General features: G+C 46.0%; 1 protein-coding gene across 1 annotated transcript in view; it reads left to right on the plus strand.

The window, feature by feature from the left end:
- The window catches only part of LEF1 (lymphoid enhancer binding factor 1), a 67691-nt gene that overhangs the window by 25425 nt on the left and 15268 nt on the right, over positions 1-26998 (plus strand). Inside the window, 5 exon segments of the mRNA XM_069802314.1 lie at positions 15527-15659; positions 19669-19759; positions 22018-22101; positions 23969-24091; positions 24827-25026. Of these exon segments, the coding sequence (XP_069658415.1) occupies positions 15527-15659; positions 19669-19759; positions 22018-22101; positions 23969-24091; positions 24827-25026 (631 nt within the window).

Here is a 26998-nt window from a genome sequence, read left to right on the forward strand (position 1 = left end):
TCTGCACGGCGTGCTTTAATCAGCAGCCCTCCCCCCTTGGCCCCCGGGCCTCGAAATTCCACAAAACCCAATTAACAGAGATGAGAGAGCTCTAGCATGTATACATATGAAATTTCAGAAGGCTGAAAAAGAGACTCTTAATACCATAAAGCCTGCCCTAAAGTAAAATTTGCATCTGAAATCTACATAGTTAACCCCGTGAGGAAGACAGCATAGCTGAGCACAACTTTTTTCCCCCCAGAGGGGTAACTTATCCAGGTCTGCTCGGTTTGGCATCAGCCTGCTTGCAGCTGAGGAGTGCTGCAAAGTGAGCCCTGCGCCTCGTGTACAACCGGGAGAGAGCACCAAGGAATTGTAGCTCTAACTTTAGACACTGTACTGCAGTGGCCGGAACGAAACAAAACAAAAAACAAACCCAGTCTGAGAAGATCATGTGAACTTGTCTAGGTTGGTGACCAAAAGCAGGCTGGGTGGACGTGGGACTTGCGTAGACTCATTAAAGGAAGTATTCAAGACTGATCGAATTATCGCTGACATATTCAGCACATTCAACCCAGGGCTCCAGGTGTTTCATGCGTTACTAACCTGGTACTACACTGGCTTGTTTAAATTGCCTGTCATGAACTGTCCTAAGAAAGATACTCTCCCTTTAAAATAATTACAAACAAACAAAAAACTCGCACCAAATTCACTCCTTTCTGTACAGGTTCAGTGTTCAGAGGGGAACTGGGGATAAAGCTTTATTCCCCTTCTGTGCTTTTATCTATCTCTTTTGCTATCTTGTTTGTGTAAGATAGAAAATTTCTCCTCCTATTATCCTACTTAGAGCTTAATCGCGTACTAATTGGAGACCTTACTTCTGTTGCTCTGCTCTTTTTTGAGTCTCTGTACGTGCATCTTCCATAAGAGCGGTACACAAGTACCCTCTTCAATTAAGAGAAATTAAACAAGAGCTAAAAACTCTCACCTGAATGCTTTATGTGATTCCCCTAGTTGACAGCGATGGGTTTGGCTTTAAAGTGGCTGGTGTCTGAGGAGGCTGGTGGTAGGGACAGGGCAGTGTGCTGGGAACACAGGTAAGTATTTCCCTGCAAAAACACGAGGCCTCAAAGCTGCTTTTTTTATTACCTCCGGATTCTGCAAAGGACTGGTTATCTCACGCTGCGAGCCAGCATGATCAAAGCCCCAGGAAAGGTCAGGCATTCCTCCAGGAGTGACACTCTGCTGCCGGCAGCACTCCTCCAGCCCACAGCTCCCACAGCCCAGGCTGCAGCACTGCACTGAAATCCTTTATCTCGCTAACAAGTGAACCTACAGATTAGCCAGCCTGGCCTTAGCTTGATGTTGAGAGCATGTAACACCTGGCCTGGGTTCTCTGGAGAGGAAAGGTGGTTTTTTTTAAAAAAAAAAAATTTTGTGGGGGAGGCAGCATTTCCTTCCTCTGACTTAGTGCGAGAGAGCTCGATGCTGAGAAAAGCTGTGCTCCATCTCTGTGCTACACCGAAGGAGCTGCTTTCCTCATGTTCTCAGCTCCTAGATTTGTGCAATTGATACAAACGGTGAGTTCCAAAATATTGGGCATATGAGAAATTATCCACAGTATCGTTCAGCGAGAGGGTATTGTTTTCTCACTGTTTTGATAGACTGGCATTTAATTAATCATTTTGAGCTGGTTATCCCCCATACGCAGCTTGTGCATGGACAGGGAAGTTTGGGGAGGCCTGGCGGAAGGAAGAGATGCTTGAGATGAGCAAATCCCATCTCCGCTTCCGCACATTAGATGCTGTATTTTTGTATCTGTGCGAGTTTGGTGGCATGAGGGGCTGAACCCCTTGACTTGGGGTGATGGGGGTTCACCCTGTGGCTCACAGTCCCATCTCTGGCTGTGGCTGGAGCTGACTGTCCCGAGCCTGGTTGCTTGGTGTGGTGTTTCTGCCAGTTCTGTCTTCAGGCAGAGGCGCTGAAAGTACGTGAAAGGCAAGGGGGACTTCTGCCTGCGTTTCACGGTGTGATAGTGTTTTGGCTGTGACCCAGCACCTGTGAGATGGTGAAAGCATGTTAACAGCCTGAAATTTGGGGTAATTTTTATTTTTAAATGAGGCTAAGGTATCCTTATCCTAGGTATAGGATAGGAGTAAGAGAGACCTAGACATGCTTTCTCTCCAGCAGCATGTGGTATTACACAGCAAGGGCACTTACTGCCATGAAAGGGGAAAATTAATATTATTTTTTTTAGAACAAAGCACTTGATTCCTTGTTTAAAGGTCTGAAATAGATGCCCCTGAACCTATCTCCCAGCTTGTTTTGTGAATAAAGGGGCAGTAAAAATGTACCTCATCTGCAAATAAATGTGGCAAACTGCGCAACTGGCTGTGGACATGTGGCCTCTTGAGCAAACTGAAAATATGGCTGTGAGTACCATCCGTGGGGCCTGCAGCAGGAGCGCCCGTCTCTGCTGCTCAACCTCCAGATGATCCTCAGATCCCAGAGCATCGAGCTAAAAAGCATGCTCCCTCTGCGGGGGAGAGGGGAGGGTCTGTTCCTGACCTCCGAAATACCATGCTGGGAATGGGGAAGGAGTCTGCCGGTTCTGCTGGGAGCAGGGGAAAGAGAGGGAGCGGGAAGGAGCAGGGAATAAATAAATAAATAAATAGATAAATAAATAAATAAAGTTCTCCAGTATGTGGTTGCAGACCTTGACCATGTTCCTGGCTGGTGGTGGCAGCTGGAGGGGTTGCAGGGTGGGAGCATTGCTGGCTGAATTTGCCCAGCCCCAGTGCCAGCCCACGCGGGGCACTGCAGCGGTTTTGGAGTCCACCCCCCCCATGGCAGCATGCATGCAGTGGGCAGGTCTTGTGTAGATACCTCATGTGTCCACCCCAAAAAAGAAGGTGTTTAGCATTGCATTTGGGCATCTCTGGCACTCTCAACCATCCGCCCTGTTGGCAGTGGAGCAGGGAGAGGGGCCGAATGCTTCCCCAAGCTCTCCTGCCATGAGCTAATTTTTTGCCTGATAAATTGTTTAGCAGTGTTTTGCAGAGTCTAACATGTCTGTATTTCTCCCAAGCGTGGCCTTTATTGCAATGAAAAGTACTGAGGAGGGATGCAGTTATGATAAGAAATTGTCCACCTCTTCCTCTGCCACGCTTCGGGAGGGGGGAGTTAATTGCACAGGGGAGCGCTAATTGCATGAAAAATCAAACTGTTGGTAATGATGGGGCAATGGTAAACTTCAGAAATGCCTCTTTAATGAAATCGAGCATAACTCTCATATAATGTTTGTTGAATTTAGTAAGATTGAAATATAATTGCAGGGTGACCCGTTGCTACTAGCGGGGCTGTATGCAGCTGTAAGCCCATCTGGAAGGGTGATTTACTGGAGGCTTGGGCAATCTGGCAATTTAGGCTCTTTTTTACGATGTTTAGACTTCTACCCATGTTACAAAGCACAGCCCAGGGTTTTTATGAGGATGTAGGTGCCTGCTGCACAAAACTTAGGTTGTGGGCTCTGTGTGATTTTTTCGTTTTAAGAGTGATTTTTAAATTTTAAAGGGCAGCTCTTGAATTAAAAAAAAAAAAAAATCAAGTCTAGCAGCAAGCAGAAGTCTCCTACGCAGGATTTAAAAGGCATCACGTGTGTTGTGCATACCAACAATCTTTTTTTAAGCCCTGTGGCCAGCTGGGGGAAGGAGCTTAGTAGTAACAGACCAATACAGAGTGGGGTGGGAAAGGGGAGCAGGTACGGCCCACGTTTCTCCCTGTCTCCCCCATCTCACAGGCTCCCCAAGCTGGGGCCAACCCCAGCCACTGGAGAGCCTTCGGGTCAGTACTCAGGATGGCTGTGCGCCTGCATGGGTAAGGCCTGAAAACTGAAGGAAATGCCCATTATGGGGGAGCCTGAGGGTGCTGTGCAGTAGAATGAGCCAAGCAGAGCCAGGGGGGTCCAGGCAGCTTCCTCGGGGTGAGCACAGTGTGGTGGGACAGACGCGAGGATGGGCGGTGAACGGGACTAGAGCAAAGCCAGAGGAGACCCAATGCCAGCAACAGTGGGGAAGATGCATTTTGGGTCCTGAGGACTCCCTGGGTCATGAGGGTGCGTTCTGGCAAGGATGGGCAACTCTGGGAGGCTGATCTAGCCCCAGAGCTGACATAGGAGCATCCCTCCAGGGCTCTTTTGTTGGCTCCTCTCTGCAGCTGGAGGCAAGGCTTGCCACGAGGTTGCTGTGTCTGCTTTTCGGGGAGGGGAGAAAAAAAAAATCTGTCCTAAGCTGCCCTGGGAGACAGCAGGCATGAAGGTGGGGTGCTCCATCTTTTCTGGGTACCCCTTTTCCCTTCCTTTTTCCGCTTCTCCTGCAAACAGGCTGGCAGCTTGGATGGGCCCATTATAATTACAGTACTCCCCTGACCTGAGTCATTTCGCACTGGCAGCCCATGGCTGGGAGGCATTGGTCCCTTTTTTGTATCTTCTGAGATGCCATTTGGCAAACAGGACTAAAAATACTGGGCATTTAGATTATGCGTTGGTAGCTCAGCATCCAGCAGTGTTTTGTGGTAGGTTTATTGGTCCTGTTTACGCCAAGAGCCCAAATGAAACAGGCGGCATTGATGGTTTGGGCCAAAAAAAGTGTTCGTAGCCCAGCTCCATTGAGCCCGTGCCTTGTTCAAGTCATTCTTTGCTCATCCTTAGCTGTGTGCTGTGATTTTTATATTTTTAGCTACACGTAAATGTTATTTTAGGGCATGTTTTTGTGTCTCATTGACATGACAAACCCTCGTGGGACTGATCTATAAAATTAAGTTAGTAGCTTTTCAACACTTTTGTTTGTACTGAAATCATCTTACACAATGTTGTAGAGAAATAATTCCTGTTGTGACCTTCTACTGGTGGTTCAAATAACCTGTCTGAGAGACATCCTGTTTCTGGAGGGCCCTATTGCTTTAATTCCTGTTAAAATTGGTTTTGCCTTCTGCGGAACAGTGCTGCAGAAATTAAGTACTTGCAAATGCGTTTTACCTCCAGATAAACGTTGCAGTTTGCATTTTCAATCCTAGTGAAGCTTTAGCAGACTGCTACTTTTGGCCTAATCATTTGTACGTTTTTAGGGGTTTGGGGTTTTTTTTAGTTTAAAAATGAATATTTTATTTTAAGCCTTTGGACCATCTTGCCCACATCCAATGATGGATGTCTAATGAGATGACTTTTTACCTCCACTAAATGGTTATATTGTTTGCACTGATGTATGCTAAGACTTGATGCATTAAATCTTTGGTCATTAGCAGATGCCATTAGCAGAAAAGTCCAAATCACTTAGAGCTGGGACTTAAGACTTTTCATTAAAACCTGAATTTGCATGTTATTGGATAAATCTGTTAATACGGTTTAGCTGGACTCAGGGAAGTTACTTGAAAACTTTTTCCAGTGCGTACGCAGGGTCAGTGGCGCCTGGCAGCCTAGAATTTGGAGAAAGTGGTCCCTCTGGTACTTCCTTCATACCCCGTCATGCGGCGAGCCACCTCTGCATCGATCCCACCCGCCCCTGCCTGCCCCCCCCACCCTTAATGCCATGCACGCAGCCTCGGCTGTTGGCATTGGGCTTCAAGCTGGGCACGGGTCTGCTCCATTGCTGCTGGGAAGTCCCCCTGAAGCAGTTAAAATCCCAGTGGTGGGGTCTCATTGCCTCCCAGAAAAGCATGGGCAGCCCTTCCTGCCACTTTGGGGCTGGGGGGGGTTGGCCTTGGCGGTGGTTTCCCTGCGAGAGCCTTTTGGCAGCAATGGGATGGTGAGGAATGGGGCTTGCCAGGAGCAAGGGCCAGCAGAGGAGTCATCGATGTTGTCAAATTCATCACTCCTCCATCTTCTCATCCATTTCTATTCACCCCCACCCTATTTTTTAGAAGGCAGACAAGGCAGGAGCATTTCCAAAAATGTTAGTCAAGTCAGGTAGCGTGGCCAGCACGGTTTGATCTCCGTTTTGCTAGAAGTAAGCAGTTGCTGCATGGTTAAACTTTAAGTTGCAAATTTAGGCATGGTGAATGGAGATTTTTGATACGTGAAGGTATGTCAGGTGCTTGCACAGGCATCTGAGCCCTTGTTCTTACCTTCTATGAGACAGAGCTAAGATGTCTTCCTGATGCATGTCACGCTCTCACATTTTCTTAAGAACATTTCTATTCAGTGCATCTTAAAAATTGCTGCTCAAAGAGAAGTTGACCCATTTCTCAGTGTTCTGGACCTCTGATGGTCTTTGTTATGGCATGTGGTGTTGAGTAGGCTGTAGCGTAGACTTAATGTAAATACATTTAAGAGAGGTCCTATTCCAAGCACTTTTGATCCAATGTGTGTGCAATGCAGAAAGGCATCTTCCTGTCACCAGGGTGCAGGATGGGTATTTTTCTTGGTTTCCCCCAGGAGCCTGGGTCTGTATCCTGTGGGATGTGAGGAGGCTGATGAGGAAAAGTTGTCCCATCCTGTGACGCACGTTGTCTGCCAGAACAGGAACGCCGGGCTTCAGAGGCTGCTGTCGGACTGCCTGCTTTCACACAAAACTTGTATGCTTCTGTAGTAGATGACGTTTCACTTGCCTGAGCGGTTTTCATGCTTGATTTAAGTGAGTGCTTGAGGGTGCTGAGGAGTCCCCAGTTTGAATATTGGACTGAAGCACATCTCTTTGCCCACAAGAGGCATATTAGCTCGCGGGTCCGAGTAGCCCGGAAAAGATGCCAAAGTTGTTGTGGGCAAGAATCTTGATAACCTTGAGGCAAGTAAAACAAGCTTGTGTCTTTGTCTTAACTCAGCAGACGGCTCTGGTGACAGAAACCAGAGCAGCTTTGTCCCCAGTGAAGAGATGAAGACAGCACAAGAGGTGACACCAGGATGGGGTCCAGCGTCTTTCCCCCCACCCAAAACCCATGGGGCTCCATGGCACATAACACCCCTGCTGATCCTGCCCTGGCAAGCCGCCAGGCTGTGGACACCAGTTCCTCTGCTGGTTTAGGACAATGGTCCTTATCGTCAAAGCAATTAATAAGCCAGACCTGTGCGACTCAGAGGCTCAAGCCTGGACTTGTTAAAACATTACTGTGCCTGTGTTCCCCTTGGCCAGTAAAGAACAGAAAGGGCTGTGGGCAGGTCAGGAAATGACAGGGAGGAAAATGCCTTTTCAGCTGACAGGACCGGCTTGTATGTGACAAGGATGCAGTAGGCAGAAGCAGGGATGCTGTGCAGGGTAAAGGCTGGGGAGCTGCGGCCCATGGGGCCTGTCACCATCCTGAGTATTTCCAGTGCCAGTCATCCTATTTACCAGGTTTTGGGAGAGCTTAGTGACCCCTGGGGATGAGTGTGTGATTTGATGCTGCAGGTTGCCGCTTGTTAGGTGCGGGCTTCTTGGTGCATGTCAGGGAAAAGATGAACTGTTCACGATGGGCAATGTTAAAAGGATCATCATGCAGGAACCAGAGCTTAAAACGAGCATCGGCTGGCAAATTGGAGAGCGTTTACCAGCAATTAATTGCCGTCAGAGACGACCCGCTGCTGAGTTTGGAGAATTAAATAAAACACTGCAAAATATTTTAACAGGGAAAGCTTTTCCTGTGAGCATGTGGCTTTGCTGGCTATTTAATGCCCTATCAGTTGTTAGTACATATTTCTAAAACTAATGGGATGTGCAGAATTTAAGTATAATCTGTGTATACGTGAACTTGCAGTACGTAAATAGAAATGGGCTTGTCCTCCCCCGATCGGAGCCTTGCAAGACCTGCCTGGCTCCCCGCGTGGTTCACCAGCACTCCAGGTCTCCTGACAGCCTTCCTGAGCAGGCAAGAACAAACAAATTAAGAAGTCACGGGAGAGAAGAAAATGGAGATAGCAGGGGATTTCTAATCAAGCTATTTTAATACTGGGTGTGCTTTAATCACTTACTTAATGGCAGTGCTTAATGAACACTTGAAATAAAGCATGTTTCTGTCAGAGATTCAACACCCATGTTTTTAAAGCTGTCTTGAGGGAACTCAAATGTTTATTACAACTTTTCAGCAAAAAAAATCACAGTTGTGCTATATTAATTTCCAAGATCGAAGCGGGGGGGGGGGGGGGAGAAGTTGGAAAAAGACAAGAATGTAGACAAGCCATTAGTGCGGTGGTTTCTCACTAACGTTGCAATTAACCTGAATCTGGTTACTGATTGTAATCCGTCTAGATAGATGCTTATCCCAGGCTTTATCAAATTGCATTTACTCTTTTCTTTGCAGTGGTCCCCTGGCTGTTGTACTGAAGTTTTTATTGTGCACCGACCCTTCCGGCTTCAGGCAGAGCGGTTTGCTCCAACTCCTCTTGCCTATCCTCGTACGCTGCCTGCATTTCCAGCCACAACACCCCCTTTGCTATGGGTGCTGATCTTTGTGCCTGCAGACCATGGCACAGTACTGTCAGCCGTGAAGCTGTCTTTTCTATGCATTGCAGCCACAGCCACTTGCTGCTGGGCTTCCCAAAAAGGAAGGTGGTCTGGGCAGCTGGAAAAGGGGCACAAACTTCTCCTGCTCCCGAATAAGCATGGGAAACTCTAGCAAGGATCATGGGTGCCTCCTTCACCTGCTGATGCGTTGGCAGCTTCTTCTCTCCATCTCCCGGGGGTCTCCTGGGATGCTGTGGCTCTGCGGTCGCCTGATGCAACGTGTCCTGGGGACAGGGGGGGAAGCTTTGAATGACTGACTTAAATTAACTTTTTTGTTCTCCCCTTCCCTGGCTCCCAGCACTAAATACAACTTAATTATGTGGTGAAGCGCTGAAGTACAGTACGTGAGGAAAAGGGGGACCAGGAGGACTTTTTTCTGACGTCACCAAGCCATCAGTTTACCCCCTGAAACATGCCATTTCGATCCTAGTTTTGTTCTGAATAAGTGTTAGCAGTTGCAAAGTCCTAAAGTTTTGCATGAGAGTGGATACAGCATTTCACTTTGCTTCCTTACCCTGGCCAGTCCCTGGGGTGTCACCCCTGCTGTTTGTAAGCATGAAAGGTCAGTGAGATAAATGGCCTCCCATTTCCGAGTTGCAAAGCAGGGTAAAAATACTGCGCCTTTTTTATTTGGCTTTCATAAATCACAATATTCCTAAGCCCCTGTTTCCTGTGAGCGGGGTGTTCCTGTGGGCGTGCTTTCCCATCCCTGCTCCTTTTAGCTTCAGGTGATGCTAAAAGTAAGGTTACAAACCCACCACCCCTGTACCTGGTATGTCATTTTCCCAACTGTACTGTCTAAGGATTGGAGAAGGTTTTGAAAATTAAGCATAAAACGATCTCTGCTGTCAAAAGCCTAGAAGGAGGTTGGCTTTGGACATGAAACTATTTGCTCTAAATAAACAGTTTGGGGATGGGGGGGAGTAACTTAGGCTTTCTATATATTGAGCTTGCTACATCTCTGCAAAGTTGTCTATCGAAAGGGATTGTATGATAGCTCCCAAGGAGGTGGCAAATTGTAGTTGCAGTTATTGCTGCTGTTGATGAGCTTGTTTCATCTATTGGTAACTAGTCCTGGCCAAAACACCTTACTGTTACCTCCTCTTCTTCCACCTCTGGTCCCCTTGTGCTAAAGCTTGTCCATGATGAACCCAGACATGGGTCTGGTTTTGACATTGCTCCAAAACTACATTCTTCTTGGTCTTGCATTTTTATTGCAACAGCTGGTCAGCAAAGGCATAAATGCAGAGTTAGTTTAGTCATTAAAATGCTATTGCTATTTTGAGAGGACAACTGAAACTGCTGTCTTCTGGGTTTGCTAAAACCTTCTGCCTAAGGATGATTTCAGGGCTTTAGAAACTAGAAGTTAAATAGGCTAAAAAAGGGATGGATTTTTCTTGTCTCTTCAGGTCAAGGTATCCTCAAATCCTCCAACAAGTCATTGGTCCTTTTATTTTGAGGTACTGCTATAGCAATAGTGGAAGGGTTTGGGGTTGGTTTTTTGGGGGGAGCTATCTGTTGTTGTGTTTTCCCCCTGAATTTAACATTTGCTATCAAACGCTTGAAGCCATGTTTTTTTGAAATGACCCTCTCTTTCAGGAACAAAAGGGAATGCATGCATTTTTCCATCCTTAAGTTTTGGTTGTTTTTTAATTAGCTTATTTTAGTCTGAATTGAGAAGACCATCTGCTACTGCCTGTACCCAACACACAACTTGTTGACAGGAGAGGAAAAGTAGACAGGCTGGGGCCTTTTTTGGCTTTTTAGAAGCAGCTTTGTGTTTAAAGAAAAGAGGAAAAACAAAACAAAACCCAACCTAGCACCTCTCGGGTGTTGACCCAGGGACGCTTGGGTCTTGTGTGCATGGGCTCACTTGCTCGCTGTTCTCTGCGAACCTCCCTGCCCGTCTGTGACCTCCTTTCTAGATGCATGTCCTTTGAAGGATTGTTAATTTAATATCTTTCTCTGTGCAGCAGCTGGAACAAATGGTCCCTCCAGCTCCAGCGGGAGCTCCCAGCCACCCGCCTCGCCTGACGCTGACCTACAGGCATTTTTGCTGCGGCTGTCTCAGGCTTTTTATAGTTTTTGCACACTTGTTGCATACAGGATACCTTACAGGTGCAGGCCTTTGCTGAAGCATTAGCTAGCTGTTTGGGGAGGGCTTGGGTTTTGTTTTTTTTCTGGTAGTCTTGCTTTTTTCCAGAAGCATTTAAAAAATGAGGAAAAACTTCCTGGATTCAGACCGAATCCAAGATGCAGTATTTCACCATCAACTCACCAGAGATTAATTTAAACTGTCTCAAAGTGTACTCCTTGGATGAGAGGACAGGTACATGTTTAAAGTAGCAAGTAACTGCGAATCCAGGTACGGCATTGGCAATGCAGAGCACTTACAGGGGCTACCCAGCTGTGTGGCAGCAGCAGGATTTCTTCCCCCCATCCTTGCCCAGCCCAAAATGCCTGAGTATGGTTCAAGCCTCACCACTTGCAGACTGTGACTGCTGTTTGCAAGGGAAACGTTTGCCCCTGTACTGACTTGGGCGGTTGTTCCTGCATTACTTTAACACAGCAACACTTTTAAACCGGTGTCTGGTGTACAGCGAAGCTCCTGCTGGGGTAATGCCTACTGCTGGATCAGGGTCCTCTTCCCTGTGAGCTCTTACCCTTTACCTACCAACACTTTATTAGGGATTTTGGTGGTTTTTTTCAGGTCAGTCATAAAACCGAGTAGCAGCTTCATCCTAGCAGTAACTGGCCAAATAATTCAGCTCCTGCTGTTTCCAGTACACGTATATTCTCCCAGCCCTGCCTGTTTGCCCTGTTGGTGTCCCTTCAGGGGACTGTCCCCCACCTGCACTGCCTCACCTCAGCCTGAGCACGTGCTCAAGAGAAATAAGAGATACCGACTGTGAAGGCCAAGCTGATGAGCAAATGTCCAAGCAGCAAAAGTTCCCCGGGGAGAGGTCCCTTGAGTGCAAGCCCAGTTCCCAAAGGATGCTGCCGTAGGCTGTGCTGCAAGACTGTGCAGTGGGACTGGAGCCCTGGTGGGCCAGCGTCCTCCAAGAAGGAGGCCACCAAGGTTTAGTCACTCAGGAGAGAGTGTCCCTTTGAGCTGGGTCCCGTGGGGCACAGCTGGGTGTCCCCAGGCCAACAGGCATGGGTGATGCCTTTGCCGTTAACCTTTAATGTTCATAACAGGCCATGGCACACGTGTGAGAAGGTGCCCTAAGGCGTAACGGAAGGTCTTCAGGTTTGTAAACCACAGGTCCTCATTTTTAGTTATTTATTTTTGCCAAATTGCAGATCTTGAGCTAGGCTGTACGTTCAATTCCCTTTACTTTCCAGATCGTGTGAAGAAGCTTAGGCCCAGAGTTTAATGAAGGGGACTAAACTGACGTGGTGTAGTAGTAGACCACATATGCCGTGTCGGAGCTGTGTTAGGAACGTCCAGCGTCTTCAGATTGTCTTGGAAATGAGAATTGGATCCTCGTCTGCTTTGCTGCATTTCTAGAAGCTGCTTAGGTACAAACTTGCACCAAAATGCTACGTTTTGGTGGGTGGATGAAGTATAATTTCTAACCTCATGTGGGACAATGGGTTGTTTTGTAATTGTCTCGCTGAAGGTGTGTGGCCTGATCGGGTTTTGCAGGAGAAGATTTCAGGGTTGAGTTGAGGAGAAAAGGTGCTCTGCGAACCGTGCCTATATGAGATGTAAACGTCACCAGTGTGCCGGGGAGAGCCGTGGTGGTTGCTGGCTTGTTGGCAGGTGCTGGCTTGGTTAGCAAAGCGTGGGGGACTGAGTTCCCCTTGCATGGAAATCACGTTGACCCAGATCTGCAGTCCCTGGGTTCAGGTCTCTGTCAGTTGCTCAAGCGTTTCTGCAGCTGTATGCACCGTCTTCAGAGGATTTGGGGAGACAAATGTAGTAGCGATGGCATGTTTGTGGGAGGAGGAGGAAGCCTATGGGCTGCAGTAGGAGGAGTGTGATCAGCGCTGTCTGGTACCTCAGCGTGAGGTAGGGTTTTGGCCGTGTCGCGCAGCCCTGAAAACCCTTTGGGGCAGTAATGCCCACTGCGAGCAGTAGGCGGTGGAAGGGGCTTCGGTGGAGTCCCCCAGTCCAGATATCCCCAGGGCGAAGGGTGCAGGTCAGCATCTGTGGGGACCGGCCGGGGCACGTGGGGCCAATCTCCTCCTGACCCGGGGGCAGGAGGGTTGAGACGGTGGTGAGAGGGGCATCCAGGTCTGCATACAAGATTTTGTCCTCCTGCCCTGAACCCTCTCTGGGAGGAGGACCCAGGAAAACCATCTGGGTTGACTTGTAGGGCAGGTGCCGCAGCAGAACTGATTTCGTCCATGGGGCTTTCGGAAAATATGCCGTCAGGCCTTTCTCATCCTGGTTTCATTTCACACGTGTCGCCCTGTGTTTTCTCCCCCCACAGTGTCAATCACTGTGGTCATCTTGGTAGGACCATGGTGGACGGGGAGGCTCAGCCCATGCCCACCGAGGCCCTGTCCCATGGCAGGCCTGGGTGCCCAGCAGGATTGAGCTGCCAGAGCTCCCTAGGTCCTCCCAAAGCGGTGTGGGGCAGGCAGGCTGGAGAGCTGGTTATTATTGTTATTACTTATTGTTACTATTTTTATTTTTTTTTCAGTTTCTGGCTCTGCAGACCCCCAAATGCTCTTAATGGAGATATGGCCTGTTTATATGTTAATTTTAAGCCCACTGACAAGTGGTTTGCTTTTCTCCTGACTTCTCATGGTTCCTTCGCCCATTGAAAGCCGCTGCCGTGGGCTTAGGGGATAAGGTGCTGAGAATTAGAAAATAAAATAAAATCTGCAGGATGCTGGAGAGCGAGGGGGTACAGGGATTGGCTTGTTCAAAGTGCAAACGGGTGATTTCTGAAAGCAAGTAACCCTGATACCAGGGATGTGCATGACAATTACATCCAGTATAATACAAAATGTTAATTACTAAATTTTGAGAAATTAAGGCTGATTAGCAGCTGCGTACGTGTGACCTAAATACATCTATTGCTTGATCTTTATTCATAATATACAGTTTATTGTTGATAAAGTAATTGCTGAATGGTGGGCTGGCCCGCAAGTCTTGTAGCTAAAGGCTGAGGCCTGATTTCTAAATTGTCTGAAATTTGTTGGCATCTGTTTTTTATTGAATTTATACAGACAGGGAAGATGAATAGCAGTCTCAGCTATCCACTTTACAACTCAACTCATAGATATTATTGAGAATTCATATTGCTTTTATTATTTGGTCACAAAAATGGACCTAATGCTTGTTGGCTTTAAAACACCTACTAGCGCTGCTTTCTCTCTCCATCTTGCAAAATATAAGACAAGGCCGAAGCTTAAATTAAAATCCTCAGGTTCTTATCTCTTTCCCACAGGAAAGCAAATCTGTGTTGAAAACCGTAAAATTAAGAGGAGAGCAAGGATAGCATAATTTAGCAAAAATTCATGGCACCAGATTCTGAGCTATATGACTGGAGGGATAGGTCAGACATTAAGAAGATACTGCCTGCTAATGCAAGTTCCTTAAGGTGGTGCTCTGGAAACAAGGCAAGCAGCAACTGCTGCACTGGTTCCCATTTGCTCCCGTTCCTCTACTGCTACCGGCCTTAACAATAAATTGAGTTGTCCATTTAATAACCCTTCTGCTTCCAGAAGTCCAGAGAAATCATGGATTTGTACTTGGAGTATCATCCTAACATCTGTTTGTGCTGGAATTTCAATAGTGAACTCAAAGAAAATTAATTTCATTGGGTTCTTAAATTATTTCTTTTTTTTCTTAAGTCCTTACATTTCACAAGCTGTCGTTGCTGAGTTTTATCACCGTTCCTGTCTGAAGGACAGCTTTTTTTTGACTTTTTTTTTTAATTATTATATTATTAAAAATCTGTTTGTGCCATAATTATTTTTGCTAAGGGAGTTGGTAGAATGGCGGGGTACAAATGAGGAGCGCCTGTGACACGCTGGCATCATCGCTATGGCTTGTCCCACCATGGGAAGAGCAGCTTGTGTTTCAAGCAGCATTAATACGGCAATTTCGTTAATACTTTAATTTTGTCAGGATGGATGCGTCCTGTTGTCTTGCAGCCTTGATCCAAGAGCGTGATTTTGGGCAGCATCCCTCTGTCATGCCGAGTGCCCCTTCCCCTACGCCTCTGTGGGAAGCGCTGGTGGGAAGCTGGTGCCTTGGCTGGCATGGACATCGCCTTATGGCACCCTCTTGGGTGTTTGTAGCACTTTGGTTTCTCCTTGGCATGATGTGGTGAGAGGCCTCCCAGCTGTCCCCGGGCGGTCAGTGGGTCTTCTACCTAACTGAGCCCTCTGAGAGGCCACTGCCAACGGCTTATATATGAAATTAGGATTTTAAGGGTGATTTTTCAGTTACCTGCTACACAGACCAAGAGATTTCAACCAGAGTTTGTAAAATTGCAAGGGAAAAAACCCACTGTACTCTCTGGCAATGGCAGGGACTTGGCCCCACTGCATCATGCCACGGCTGTGCAGGAGAGCAATGGAGACAAGGAGTGAAGTTGATGAAGCCTGTGTTGCTTTTAAGGCTGGAGATGTGGCAAACCCGCCTTTTTTAAACTTTTTTTTTTTTTAATGCTGATCCCGTAACCAAAGGGTTTCTTCAGCACTGCTGCTGGCTCTGCCATCCTTCGGTCACAGCCCTTGGTGCACGATGCCTGCCTGCCTGGTGTGGTGCTCCTCCTGCCCTGCGGCTCTCCAGCCACCGTCTCCCGGCCCCGTCTCCGTCTCCGTGTCTGTCTCCCAAATGCCTTTCCACCTGCTCCCAGACTCCACCCATTTCCTTGCATTTCCTCAATGCCCACATCCGTCCTTGGGCGCCAGTGCTTCAAGGATGCCAATTCTGGCAGCAAACCTGGTTGCCATCCACCAGCCCCAATGTTGTGTCTGTCCATCTGTTCTCCCCCCTTCAGTAATACAAATATGTGAAAATTGCATTTTGGAAGCGTCTTTTTTTTTTAAATGCAGAAGCCCCACCTTGCTAACACTATTTAATGTAATTTTTTTTTCTTCTCTTGCAGTCGAACAAGGTGCCAGTGGTACAGCCTTCTCATGCAGTTCACCCCCTCACCCCTCTTATCACCTACAGCGATGAGCACTTTTCTCCGGGGTCGCACCCGTCTCACATCCCCTCCGACGTCAGCTCCAAACAAGGTGAGCCCAGCCCAGCCCAGCGCGGTGGGGATGCAGAGCGGTCCCGGTGCCCCCTGTGCTGCTGATAGAGCTTTATTTGTAATATTTTAGAGGGAGGGTTCTAGGAGTGTGTGCCCGCTTTCAGAGATGGTAATTCTGCTGTGATGCTGATATTTAACTTGGCTGTTTAAATCTTCATGCTCTTTCTAATATGATAATTTGGGCTTGCTTTACTTGTCAAAATCTTTTAAAATCTCAATAAGCAGCAGCCAGTCCTCACCATCCCCTGTGGTGCCCGAGGCTTGCAGCATGCAGATGCAGAAATGGCAATCATCCCTCACCTTCCCGAAAACAGGGGAAGAGTACTTCAGTAGTGCTGTTATTGAAACCTTTTCTTTTTCCCTTTTACTCAAGATTGTATTTTATGTCCTTGTATTCTGGCTGTCCGAATTCTTCCATACGTCAGTTGGCACAACTGAAGTATAGCCCATAAAATACAGTTTTGAGCTTGCACAAGTTAAGCTTTGCAAATGTGACATTTTTTAACCTTCTCATGCCCGCTGCCTTCTGCAGAAAGCATCATTTTAGATGCCCGAGTCATGGGTGTCAGTTTTCTCTGTGCCCCTAGGACTCCTTAAAACAAACAAAAAAAGTCCCCCAGATCCTCATCTGGGAGCGTCAGACCAGCCCCGCTCTGTGTCAGTCTGTGGGGCCCCGGGGAAGTGCCGACAACCTCCGAGGTGCTGGGCCAGCCTGCTGAAAGCTCCTGCCCAGCGCCTTGGCAAATGCTAGGGTTTCCTGGGGAGGGTGTGCTTGCTTGCATTGGGATGCAGGAGCTGGGGCGGGGACGTGATGGTTGTTGGGGAGGTGCAAGGGCAGGACTGACCCTGGCTGGCACAGGTCTGAGCCAGGGTTTGGATAAGTGCCTGAGGAGGAGAAGCCTGCGTGGGAGAGCTGGTGGTGAGGAGGGACGGAGAGGGAGCAGGGGGTTTACAAAGGCGTTTGCTGTAGTCGGGACGTCGGTGCATGGGCGTGAAGTCTGTTGGTGCCAGGACTGGTCCTGGAGAGTGCCTCTCCCTGCCTCTTTCTGCACTCACGTGTCCTGCCATGTGGACAAGATTGTGAAGCTCTGCTTTACCGGGGCACACATCCGCATGCACGGTTGTCCCATTTATTTGGAGAGGTGTCTAGCCACCATTGTTCAGGGAGAGAGACTTTTTTTAATTCTGACTTTCTCTGAATGCCTAGTTTTTATTTTGGTCTTGCTACGCAGATAATAACATGGGCTACATCCAGAAAATACCATGGCCTTGTGGCTCTGTGTGTTTTTTGCTGTTTGTTGGTTAGTTGGTTGGGGTTTCTTTTTAGGGAGGGGGAATACAAAAAGCACTCTGCCTGGAAAGCCTGGCCTGTAAATACTTGTATAATATCTTTTTCAGAGTTGGAAGAAGCAAATGGAGACCTTCTGTCCTCATTTGTCTTCCTCCTTTGCATCAGTGCCCAGGAGAAGGATATTCACGCTTGTTCCTTGAAATCCCAGGGGTGCCGTGTATTAGAGAACAGGATTTCCACCTCTTGCCCGAGCTGGCTGCGGTGGCTGAGGCACACCTCGCCGCTGCAGTTCATGAGCTTGAGGTTTTCACTTACTGCATGATGGGTTTGCCCTCCTACGCCCCAATTCTTTGCCTTTACCGCTGGTTTATTTTTGTACTCCTGTCCTGCAGACCCAAACTGAACAACTTCTGGTTTGTTATTTCTGCTGCCCATCCTCCCTTCTGCCTATTCTCGCCCTCTACCCTGTCCAGCCTTGGTGCATCCCACCGGTCACGTCCCCGAGCACAAGCCTGGCAAGGGGCTCTGCTGGGGGGTGGCCAGGGGTGTCCGGCGCAGAGCTCATGCCCCTCCAGTGTTCCTGAACAGGCTCTCAGTCTGGTGAAGATGGAAACGGATAACACAGGCTGGAGACTTATGGTTTTGGCTGTGACGGTCTCCTTGATGTGTGTGGTCTTTCCATACTCCCCGTTTCAGCGCCACGGGCATGTGAGAGCAGCCCCAGTGAAGTGGCCCATGCAGTCACTGCAAAGAGAGAAGTTTTTTCCCCCTCAGGTCCTCTGCCAAACGCTTCCGACCATTGTTTCTGTTCTTGCCTCCCACTGTGGGTCTGGAACAAGGCACTGCCTTGGCGCCCCAGCCCTGATGCAAGGGTGTCCTCCTCCCACCAAAATCCCCTAAGGAGGAGGTCCACAGCAGCTTGCCTGCAGCGCTGCCTCTTGAACCCCAGGCACTTTGGGATGGACACAGAGCCACTGCCTTGCTAAAGGTGGTCGCTTCTTTCTTCCATTTTATTTTATTTTATTTTATTTATTTTATTTTAATATTTTTTCTGTAACCCTCTCATGAGCAAGAGCTTGCTTTGGAGACCACTGGCCGTATGGTAGCTGCACATGTTCCTGCTGGGTGTGAGGTAGCTGGCAGCCCCCTGTAAGGGGCCAGAAGTTTTGGACTAGCGATAACCACGGTGCATTAGTGCAGAGAGAGTAGCGTCGTCTCTGTGGGTCAGAAATGCGGATTTTTGGGGAAGGAACGGCCCAGCTCCTTGCCCAGAACTTAGTCTGGCAGGGGCAGGGTCATATTGTCTCTCCCAGGAGCATCAACCATTACCAGAGATGAGAGAGATGAGACACTGGGCTTGTTTTTCACCTTTGGTTTTTTTTTTAAACTGCTCTGAAGGAGCATTCCCTCTCACATAAAAACCCAGGGATATATAAAGTGTTCCTTTTCCTGTCAGCCACCAGCTGGTTTACACCTTTGAAAAGACAACTGTCCAGAAATTTGATCCTCACTCAGGTTGTGGTCCCAAGTCTGAGAATTTAGTTTTTTTTGAGACAGTGACACCACCAGTATTGTTTTCCATCCTTTCCTGTACACAGTCCTGAAAGATATTCTTCAAATCTGGTAATTAAATTCAGAAGATTTAAATACAAAGTGTGTGTGGGGGGGAATAAATCAGTAGCATCAATCTATAAACCAAGTCTCAAGGTAGCACACAGTCAGTCTTGGACCTTTGGAGTGTCACCACATAAATATTTAATACCCTTTTAAAGCAGCTGATTTAACATGTGAAGTAGACTTAACAATTCCTTCTGCTTCAGCCCCCTCTTCCCCAAACACATTTAAATAAACCGATGTCTTTGTGGCCTCTGCAACCGTAATTCCATGTCTCCTGGGGGCACAAGGTTTAGGTGAAGAATGGAGACCACAGACCCTTTTGGGACGAGGATTAGCTTTAATCTTGAGGTGATTCTTGCAGTTGTAGGACTCGGTGTTCTGGGGAATGTGAGCTGATGGATCATTTCTGATGGGACTCTTATTTTTCCATGAAATACTACCAATGCAAAACAGATTGACCTTGGAGCCCACAGGAGTCAACTTGATGAAGAGCTTAGTTGGAGCTGGAGTGACAACTGGAAGCCAAATGAATCATATCAAGTGTGACCATTACAGGCCTGAAAATGATTCTTAATTAACCACTGATCCTCTGTGGTAGCAAGTTTCCAAAATCTGTGAATCCATAAGGGAACCCGCGAAAATGTACAAGTAGCAATTTACCTAATCTAATAGCTCTGCTGTGCTGCCTCTTTGACAACGCTTTATTTTCCTCTTGTTTCATGCTGTGTTAGGAGAGGTCCTCAGGATCCAGTCGGGTTTGGTGAAACCATTGAGAGGACAGTATTGCCTAATGCGCTATACAGGAGATCTAAACTTGTGCAGGTCCTTACCCATACATTTATTTCCTCCATCCACTTTGGTTTTTCCAGTATTTCCCTTTGAATTGCAATATCCTGTGCAAGTTATTTATTATTTTAAAGGTGGCATGGGTGCCTTTTGCTTTTAACACTAACCAAGAAGGTGGTTGTTTCTTATCCAGAGCACTAATTCCATCACAGCGTTGGCCGTGTTAGCTGTGAACTGTAGCTCATGTGTAGTGTTTTGAGGGGAAAGTCATTCATTCTTCTGTGCTCTTTAACAGGCATGTCCAGGCATCCTCCAGCTCCTGATCTCCCTACCTTCTATCCCTTGTCTCCAGGGGGGGTTGGACAGATAACACCACCTCTTGGCTGGTAAGATCTTTTAGCTTCTTTTCAGACAAAGGTGCATGTTCATACCATTCGCTGTTGTTGAGTCAATCACAGCATTTACAAAATAAGAATGTCACTGCAGTAAGAAATTACTACGTTATTTTAGTTGAAAAGATCAAAAAATGTCGATCTTTGAAATGAACTGAATCTGGTTTTTGAAAATGTACAGAAATTGAAGTGTGTAGATTTCACTTTGAAGCCTATATATTTCTTATGGCTCAGATTTGTGGCTCTTGGCATTTGGAAAGATAACAGAAAACAGCTCTCAAGGAATTAAATGTAAATTTTTAATAAACAGAATTGCAATTACTGAGGGGAGGGGAGGTAAGAGGGAACTTTGAAGTGTATGTGTGGGGAAATCTTGAAACTGCACCCAAATGGAGAACAAACTTTTGTAGTCTGCTGCTTTTTACAGTTTCTGTATGGACAGAAGCCTCTGTCACTGGGAGATTTTGGTGCTCTTGCTAATACTAGCACTCTCAGGATATCTCTCTGCCACTCAGGGTGTCGTTTTCCTTTTGGAGGAAACACGTGGTATTTTCAGAGTAATCGATTTGGCAGGATGCTTCATGTCTGCTTGGGGTAGATAGGTACCTCAGTTCTGTCAGAGCAGGGAATAAGGAAACTCAGCAACAGTTTCAGTGCTTTAGAATCTGGATCTTGACTGGTCTGTGCCCACGGAAACAGCGATGCAGATTTTTTTTTTTTTTTCATGTGTCTGTGGAAAGGGAACATGATCCAGATTACAACAGGCAGATTAATTAGAGAGCAGAAGACGGTAAAATGCTGTATTGCTGGCAAATCTTTGAGGAAGTGCCACATGCCTTTTTGGAACAAATTGTTGTCAGATACCAAACTAAAATATGGAAGTATCTGACTCTCTTTTTTTTAAATTATTTCCCGCCCACCCCCCAATTCGTTGCTGCTTGGCTGACTCCCTACCTCCACCACCACCAGGCAGTTCCTGGCATCCGTTTTGCAGATGTGGTCAATCACTTCTTCTGAACGATTTCTCAATTCAGAGGCTGGGGGGAGGGAGGAGGGAAAAGAGAAAGAAGAGGAGAGACAAGATCCGATCTTGTAAGGCTTGGGGATGTGTTCAGCGGCACTCACCGACAGCAGGACATACCCAGCTGTCCCTTATGCTATATGGCTTCCAGCTGCCTTCCGTGCTGTAGTGCTGCCGAAACTTCCTCCAGCTTTTTTTTCCCCCTTCCCTTTGAGCATTGCTCATTTCCAGTAACGTACTCCCAAGTGTGAAACCTGTATCCTGAACCTTAAAAGGCCAATATCCCTTTTTTTCCCCTCTGAAAGATGATCTGCCAGTCAATAAGTAACTGTTTGAGTAGGATTGATGCGTGCGGTGGTCCTTCTGGGCTGGTTCAGGTATTTGAGCTGAACTGGTATTTGTTTGCAATACCATAGCATGCTACTTCAGGGTGTTAATTGTAGTTGCGACCTGAACTGTTGAAAACTGAAAGTGACCAAAATGTAGTCATGATGATAAAAACTAGAGAGTCCAAATGACAGGCTGGTGACAAAATATTCTGTATATGTGGGAGTATAAAGGAGGAAAGAATTTCACACAAGCTTCTTTTACTGGATTGCAAAGTTTGAACTTTAAGTAGTTAAGATGGACTTGTGTTGCTGTGGGCTTTTTTTTATCAAATAAACTTACACTTTCTTAGAAAAGCTGGCCACTTGTACCTCACTATAGAAGATGCAAATGGAGTGAGTCTCCTAAGATTTTAAAGACTTAATAAAACTGTTCAAAAGGTTTTCTAGCTTGATAATTCAGTCTGGTGTTCTTGTGCTGACCTACAGTAGAACTATTTGGAATAAATTGCCTCTTTTCTAAGAGCTAGTGAACCAAATCTGATTCCAGTGCTTTTAAAACTAGGTGAGAGAGGGACAGAGATAGAGGAGTGCGCATGCATGCGTGTGTGTGTGTGTGCGCGTGCATGTGTGTGTGCGTGCATGTGTGCTTTGGGGAAGGAAGGCTATTTGTTTTGCATTCCTCCCCAGTGGAAACCTAGATTGGGAATCTTTCAATAGCAAGGGAGAAAGTCGAAAGCATTCAAGTATTTGTTAGCTTTGAATACAGCAGAACTCTTGAAAGTTTTACCTATTACTATTTATTTGTGACTAGTACTGAGTTCCCATCAAGTGCTTTTAACTCTAGAGTAACTATTGAATACCATATCATATGATTGATGGGTTCCTTTCTTCTGTGACCTCAGGCAAGGTCAGCCTGTATATCCCATCTCGAGTGGATTCAGGCAGCCCTATCCATCCTCACTCTCAGTCGACCCTTCCATGTCCAGGTAGGTGTAGGAGGTGAATGACTGACTGGGGAGTAACTGCTGGCATTAGAGGGCAAGTTGCTCTTCTGCTTGCATCTTGGTCTGCCTTTGCTTGCTTTTCAGTCAGCTAAAACTTTATGCGTACATTTTTATTTAACATATTTGTGTATGTACAGTTTGCCTGGATCCCACACTGGTCTCATTCAGCATTTTCTTGGCAGTCTCTGAAGTATTGCAATTAGGAGTGCCAGTGAATTGTCAACAACTAATTGAGTTGTTTCATCTGAAATGAGTCCTTAGTTCATTTCTAGATGCAACATACAGTGTGCATCCTTGGGTTTTGCTCATGCAAGTATGCAACCAGGTGGATTGTCACTCTAGTCTGCGTTCTCTAGTTCTAATTTCAAAGTTGTTGGTAATTAGTCTTGAATCATGTAGGTATCATTCTGTGTGGAAACTTGCTCTCAAGTAGGTATTTCATAGCCCAAAGCCACTAATGGCAAGGGATGCCAGCACAGTGTATTTGTACTGGTGTGTGAATCAGGCACTGTGTCTTTATGTGTAAGTGCTAGCAAGCAATGCTAATTGAGACTTGGCCATGACACACTCCAGACCTCCTCTCCTCTGCTTTTGCACTCTAAAGACAGCTTCTGCATCCTGTGCTTGGTGTACACAAGGTTGCAATATACTATTCCTGGGGATTTTTTGTGTGACCTGTAGAAGACACATCCTCTTGCACGGGGATTTAAGACAGGTCACTTGTTAAGTGGTGGGTCCTCTTGCCTCTATTTGTGTGGGCTCCTTTGGATTATCACTGTCCCTTCACGTCTTTACAGGGGATTGATAAGCATGTGCCTGTCAGGGTGATTGGGAAGAAACCCCATTCTTTCTCTATAATAAAATGACCTGATCTGGTTACAGAGCTTTGTGTTTGCTTTATTTTGATGACATGAAGGAAAAGGACAAGGAGAATAGGGAATGGAGAAAGGAGAGGTTGGATGCGATTCCTTAACCAGCACTCATTTAGCAAACTTTTGGAGCATGAGCTTGCTTTTTATGTTAATGGTACTGTCCACCAGTTCAAAATAAAGCGTGCAGGGTTTTCTGCTGCACTTGAACTTGCAATGCTCAGCACATTCAAGATCCGTCTCAGCGATCCTTGAGGATGACCTGAGTTAGTAGGGTGGGATGATTGAGTTAGTGGTACTTTGGTTTTCTTTTCCATTTTCCTTCTTGTACAAATGAAAGGAAGGTTTATTTAGGACAAAAGTCTTTCTCCCCCCCCCCCCCCCTTTCTTCCAGGATGCAGGTTAGGGTTTTTTTTTAAATTTATTTGTATTTTAAGCATTTGAGGGAAGAACAGTGAGTTAAAGTGAAGTTATGTTAAAATCTTCTAGCTTAAGTACCTTGAAAAGTAAGAGATTCCTTAGAGAGCCATAAGGGACTCCCTGAAAAGACTCTTCTTTTATTTTGTTTCTGCATGGCAGTTCCCTCCTTTGCATTGGCTGGTGGTGGATATTTTAAGAATGTTTATATCTTGGTGTGGAAATACAGTTTTTGGTTAAGAAATGTGTATTTTTATTGCTAGTCAGTGCAACAGTACAACCATTAAATGTTTCTTGTGTGCATTGCTAAAACTGTTTGCCTGAAAGGTAATAAAATAACTTCTTTACAACCAAAATGTTGACTGATTTGTTTGTTTCTTTTTCTTGAATAAATGGGCTACAATGCACAAATCTTAGCCAAATATTTTTCATGCACTTTCAAAGAATTGTCTTCCATTGCAAGCTTCGTAGTGTTTGCATTCTTGGGGCATCCTGCTGCTGTCATACATGTTTGTTGCCTGTCTTCAGTAGTGTTACAGACTTCCCTTTGTTTTCTCTTTTAGGTTTTCGCATCACATGATTCCTGGTCCTCCAGGCCCTCACACAACTGGAATCCCTCACCCAGCTATTGTAACACCTCAAGTAAAACAAGAACATCCACACAACGACAGTGAGCTAATGCATGTGTGAGTCTGCCTTTCTACACTAGCCCTTAATCTATAAATGTTTGAGAACTAACTCTTGTCTGAAGAAGAGTCAAGGAGGTTAAAAAAAAAAGAAGTGCCTTTCATGACCTCTTCGAATTTTAACTCTTCTCCTGTAACTAAAACAGGACATGTGGGCTACTGTTTGGGAAGAGTAATGAGACATGAAGCCATTTTTCATTCCAGTCCAGCACTTTTTAGCTATCGGCAACAGTCATCTTGATTCAGACATAATCATGGACCTGTCTATTTGTGAATGTTGCTTGAGTGTGAACTCATTAACTTCTGCTGGAAAAGGTCTTAACTGCAAAATTTACTAGTAAAAAGCATCCTTATTGCTTAGTACTTGAAGGCCAAAAGGCCTAAGAAAGAAGTGGATGAGGAGCTATCCTTCTGCCTGTAGTGGTGGTCTTCTAGGGTACTATGGATAGCCTTTCAAAAAGAGAATTGACACAAGTGATGAATTTGGAGCGGATTCACAGATCAAATTTTATTTGCTAGAGAATGTCAACCTGACATCCTCCCTGAGTATTCAGTTAAGTCAAGTCTCTGAAAAGGTACAAAAGTGGATGGGACGTGACTGCTGAAATTCTCATTCTTACTACTTAAATGCTATTGTAACCACAGGTTGGTAATTTTCCATTGGGTTTTTTTTAGGCTTGAAGGTAAATGGATGCTCTTTTTCCCCTCCTTTCCCTTTCCCCCACCACGTTTTAGGAAGCCTCAGCATGAACAGAGAAAAGAACAAGAGCCAAAAAGACCTCATATTAAGAAACCTCTGAATGCTTTCATGTTGTACATGAAAGAAATGAGAGCGAACGTTGTAGCAGAGTGTACTCTGAAAGAAAGCGCAGCTATCAACCAGATTCTTGGCAGAAGGGTATGTACAGGAGAGTGTGTGTGTACTCACGTGTGCTGCTAATTTGTGTGTGTTTCCCTTTAGTTGGGTGTGATGGCTCACTTTCTGCTTGAGGTGCTAACTAATGTGCAACTATCAAATTAGCTATAGAAGATAAAACATGAAACTAAAAATAAAAGCAGTATCTTGATTTTTCAGCTTTAGCAACATCATCAAATTGGTGTCTGTTCCACTCATGTCATGGTGTCAGCACTTCAGGTGTGAAATACCCTCATTCACACATGGAAAGAGCATTCAAATCACCTTCTGGGTCCTCCCTTAGGCTGGTCTCCGTCAAAGCAGGAGGGGATCATTCAAAGATGAACACTGGATGCCAGTGAAGATGGAACTCAAAAGTGAATGTAACATGGTCCAACTGTAAAGTCACATAGGTTGGAAGAGACCTGTGGAGGTCATTGAGCCCAGCACCTGCTCAAAGCAGGTCCAGTTACATCAGGTTGCTCAGGGACTTGTCCCAATCAAGTTTTGAATGTCTCTAAACTCACCAGCTGAGTACTGATGATCCCAGTACAGATCCCAGAGCCTTGCTGAGAGCCATTTGCTTCTGTGGCATTGTAGGCATGTTTTGTTCTTTCCATGCTCCAAAAAAAAATTTGCAGGCCAACCCACAATTACAAACTTCATGTTCACTGTCAGTATTCTTCCAAGGGAAAGCAGCAGAAGTAAATGCCCATTTTGACCTCGACTGTCCCGGAAATGAGAAAAGGGACGACTTTTGTAGCAATCTGAGTTTGAGTAGGGATTATTCAAATCTCCTTGCTCCGTGAACCTCTCTTCTTGACCACTGACTAAGTCAGTATTGACAGGCGCTGCAACTCTCTGAAAACCCTGTGTTTTTAAGTGGGAAGTCAGTACAAGACTGTACTGCTACCTCTCTGTTACAATCTGAAGACTTCCCCTCTCTCCTCCCCTCCCTACCTCTGCCTCAAACTGAGCAGAAATTCATTGGTGCTTGTCCCAGTTCCTGCAGCCTTCTGCCTTTTCTCTGATGTTCTTGTTACCTCCTCTTTTAGAGGGCATCTCGGTGCTTGCCTTTTCCATTCTTTCATGCAAGTCTCTAGGATCATGTTTTCATTGTTACTCCCTCAGTAATAGATCTTAGTTGCTTAGTATGTCAGCCTTGTTTTCTCTGCCTGAATGAGGGCAGTGGCTTATTTATCTCCATTTTGGTAATGAATGAAGCCTCAGTGCTCCACTGGCTGCTTTTTCCACAGCTTGGACTCCTCTTTTCAAGTTACTGTTTTTTGTGAAAGTACCTCAACTTCCATTTTCACTGTGGTACAACCAATGCATGAGTTATCCAGTATAATTGCTTGGAGATTAATTATCATCAAATGTTTTGCATTCAGTCACCCTAGTCACTATTTACTGTATCTTGTGCCTCTCCAGAACAGGAACCACCTGTGTTCTCAAGAGCTGATGCTTTGTGTGATGCTGGGCTTTCTGATGCCACGGCATAATGTTCACTACCTTCCAGTTTTGGAAGGCACGTGTGGAGTTTGAGAGTTGCAAATAGGCTGAACTGCTGTGCTCTCAGTAACACATCGAACTTGCCAAGTCAAGACAGACAAGCCCTTTAGTTCACATCTTCTGATGTGTAACAAAACGACATATGAAATCATACAAATATGATCTGATCTGAAATCTTAGTTCTGTAAGTTATTCTTGCATGAGTGTCTTAATGATTTTGTGTCTGTCTTTTTTTTTAATATTGTCTTCCCTCGCCCCCCCATGCATGTTGTCAAAAGTCAAACAAGAAGACACGTCTAATGCTGCAGCAGTGGAACCTGATTCTGAATAAAAGGCCTTTACTCTTTTTGGTTCAGGTCGATGATACGTGTTTCAACACAAACAAAATGATTAGGTACTGATGTAACTGGTGCCTTTTCAAATGTGCAGGTTGTGAGGGATTTTTTTTTGTTTTTTTTTAAAAGAAGATAAAAGCAGGAAGTTTATCCTTACTTGGCTAC

The sequence above is a fragment of the Haliaeetus albicilla genome, chromosome 1 (genome assembly GCF_947461875.1).
Source record: "Haliaeetus albicilla chromosome 1, bHalAlb1.1, whole genome shotgun sequence".
Taxonomy (NCBI): Eukaryota; Metazoa; Chordata; class Aves; order Accipitriformes; family Accipitridae; genus Haliaeetus; species Haliaeetus albicilla.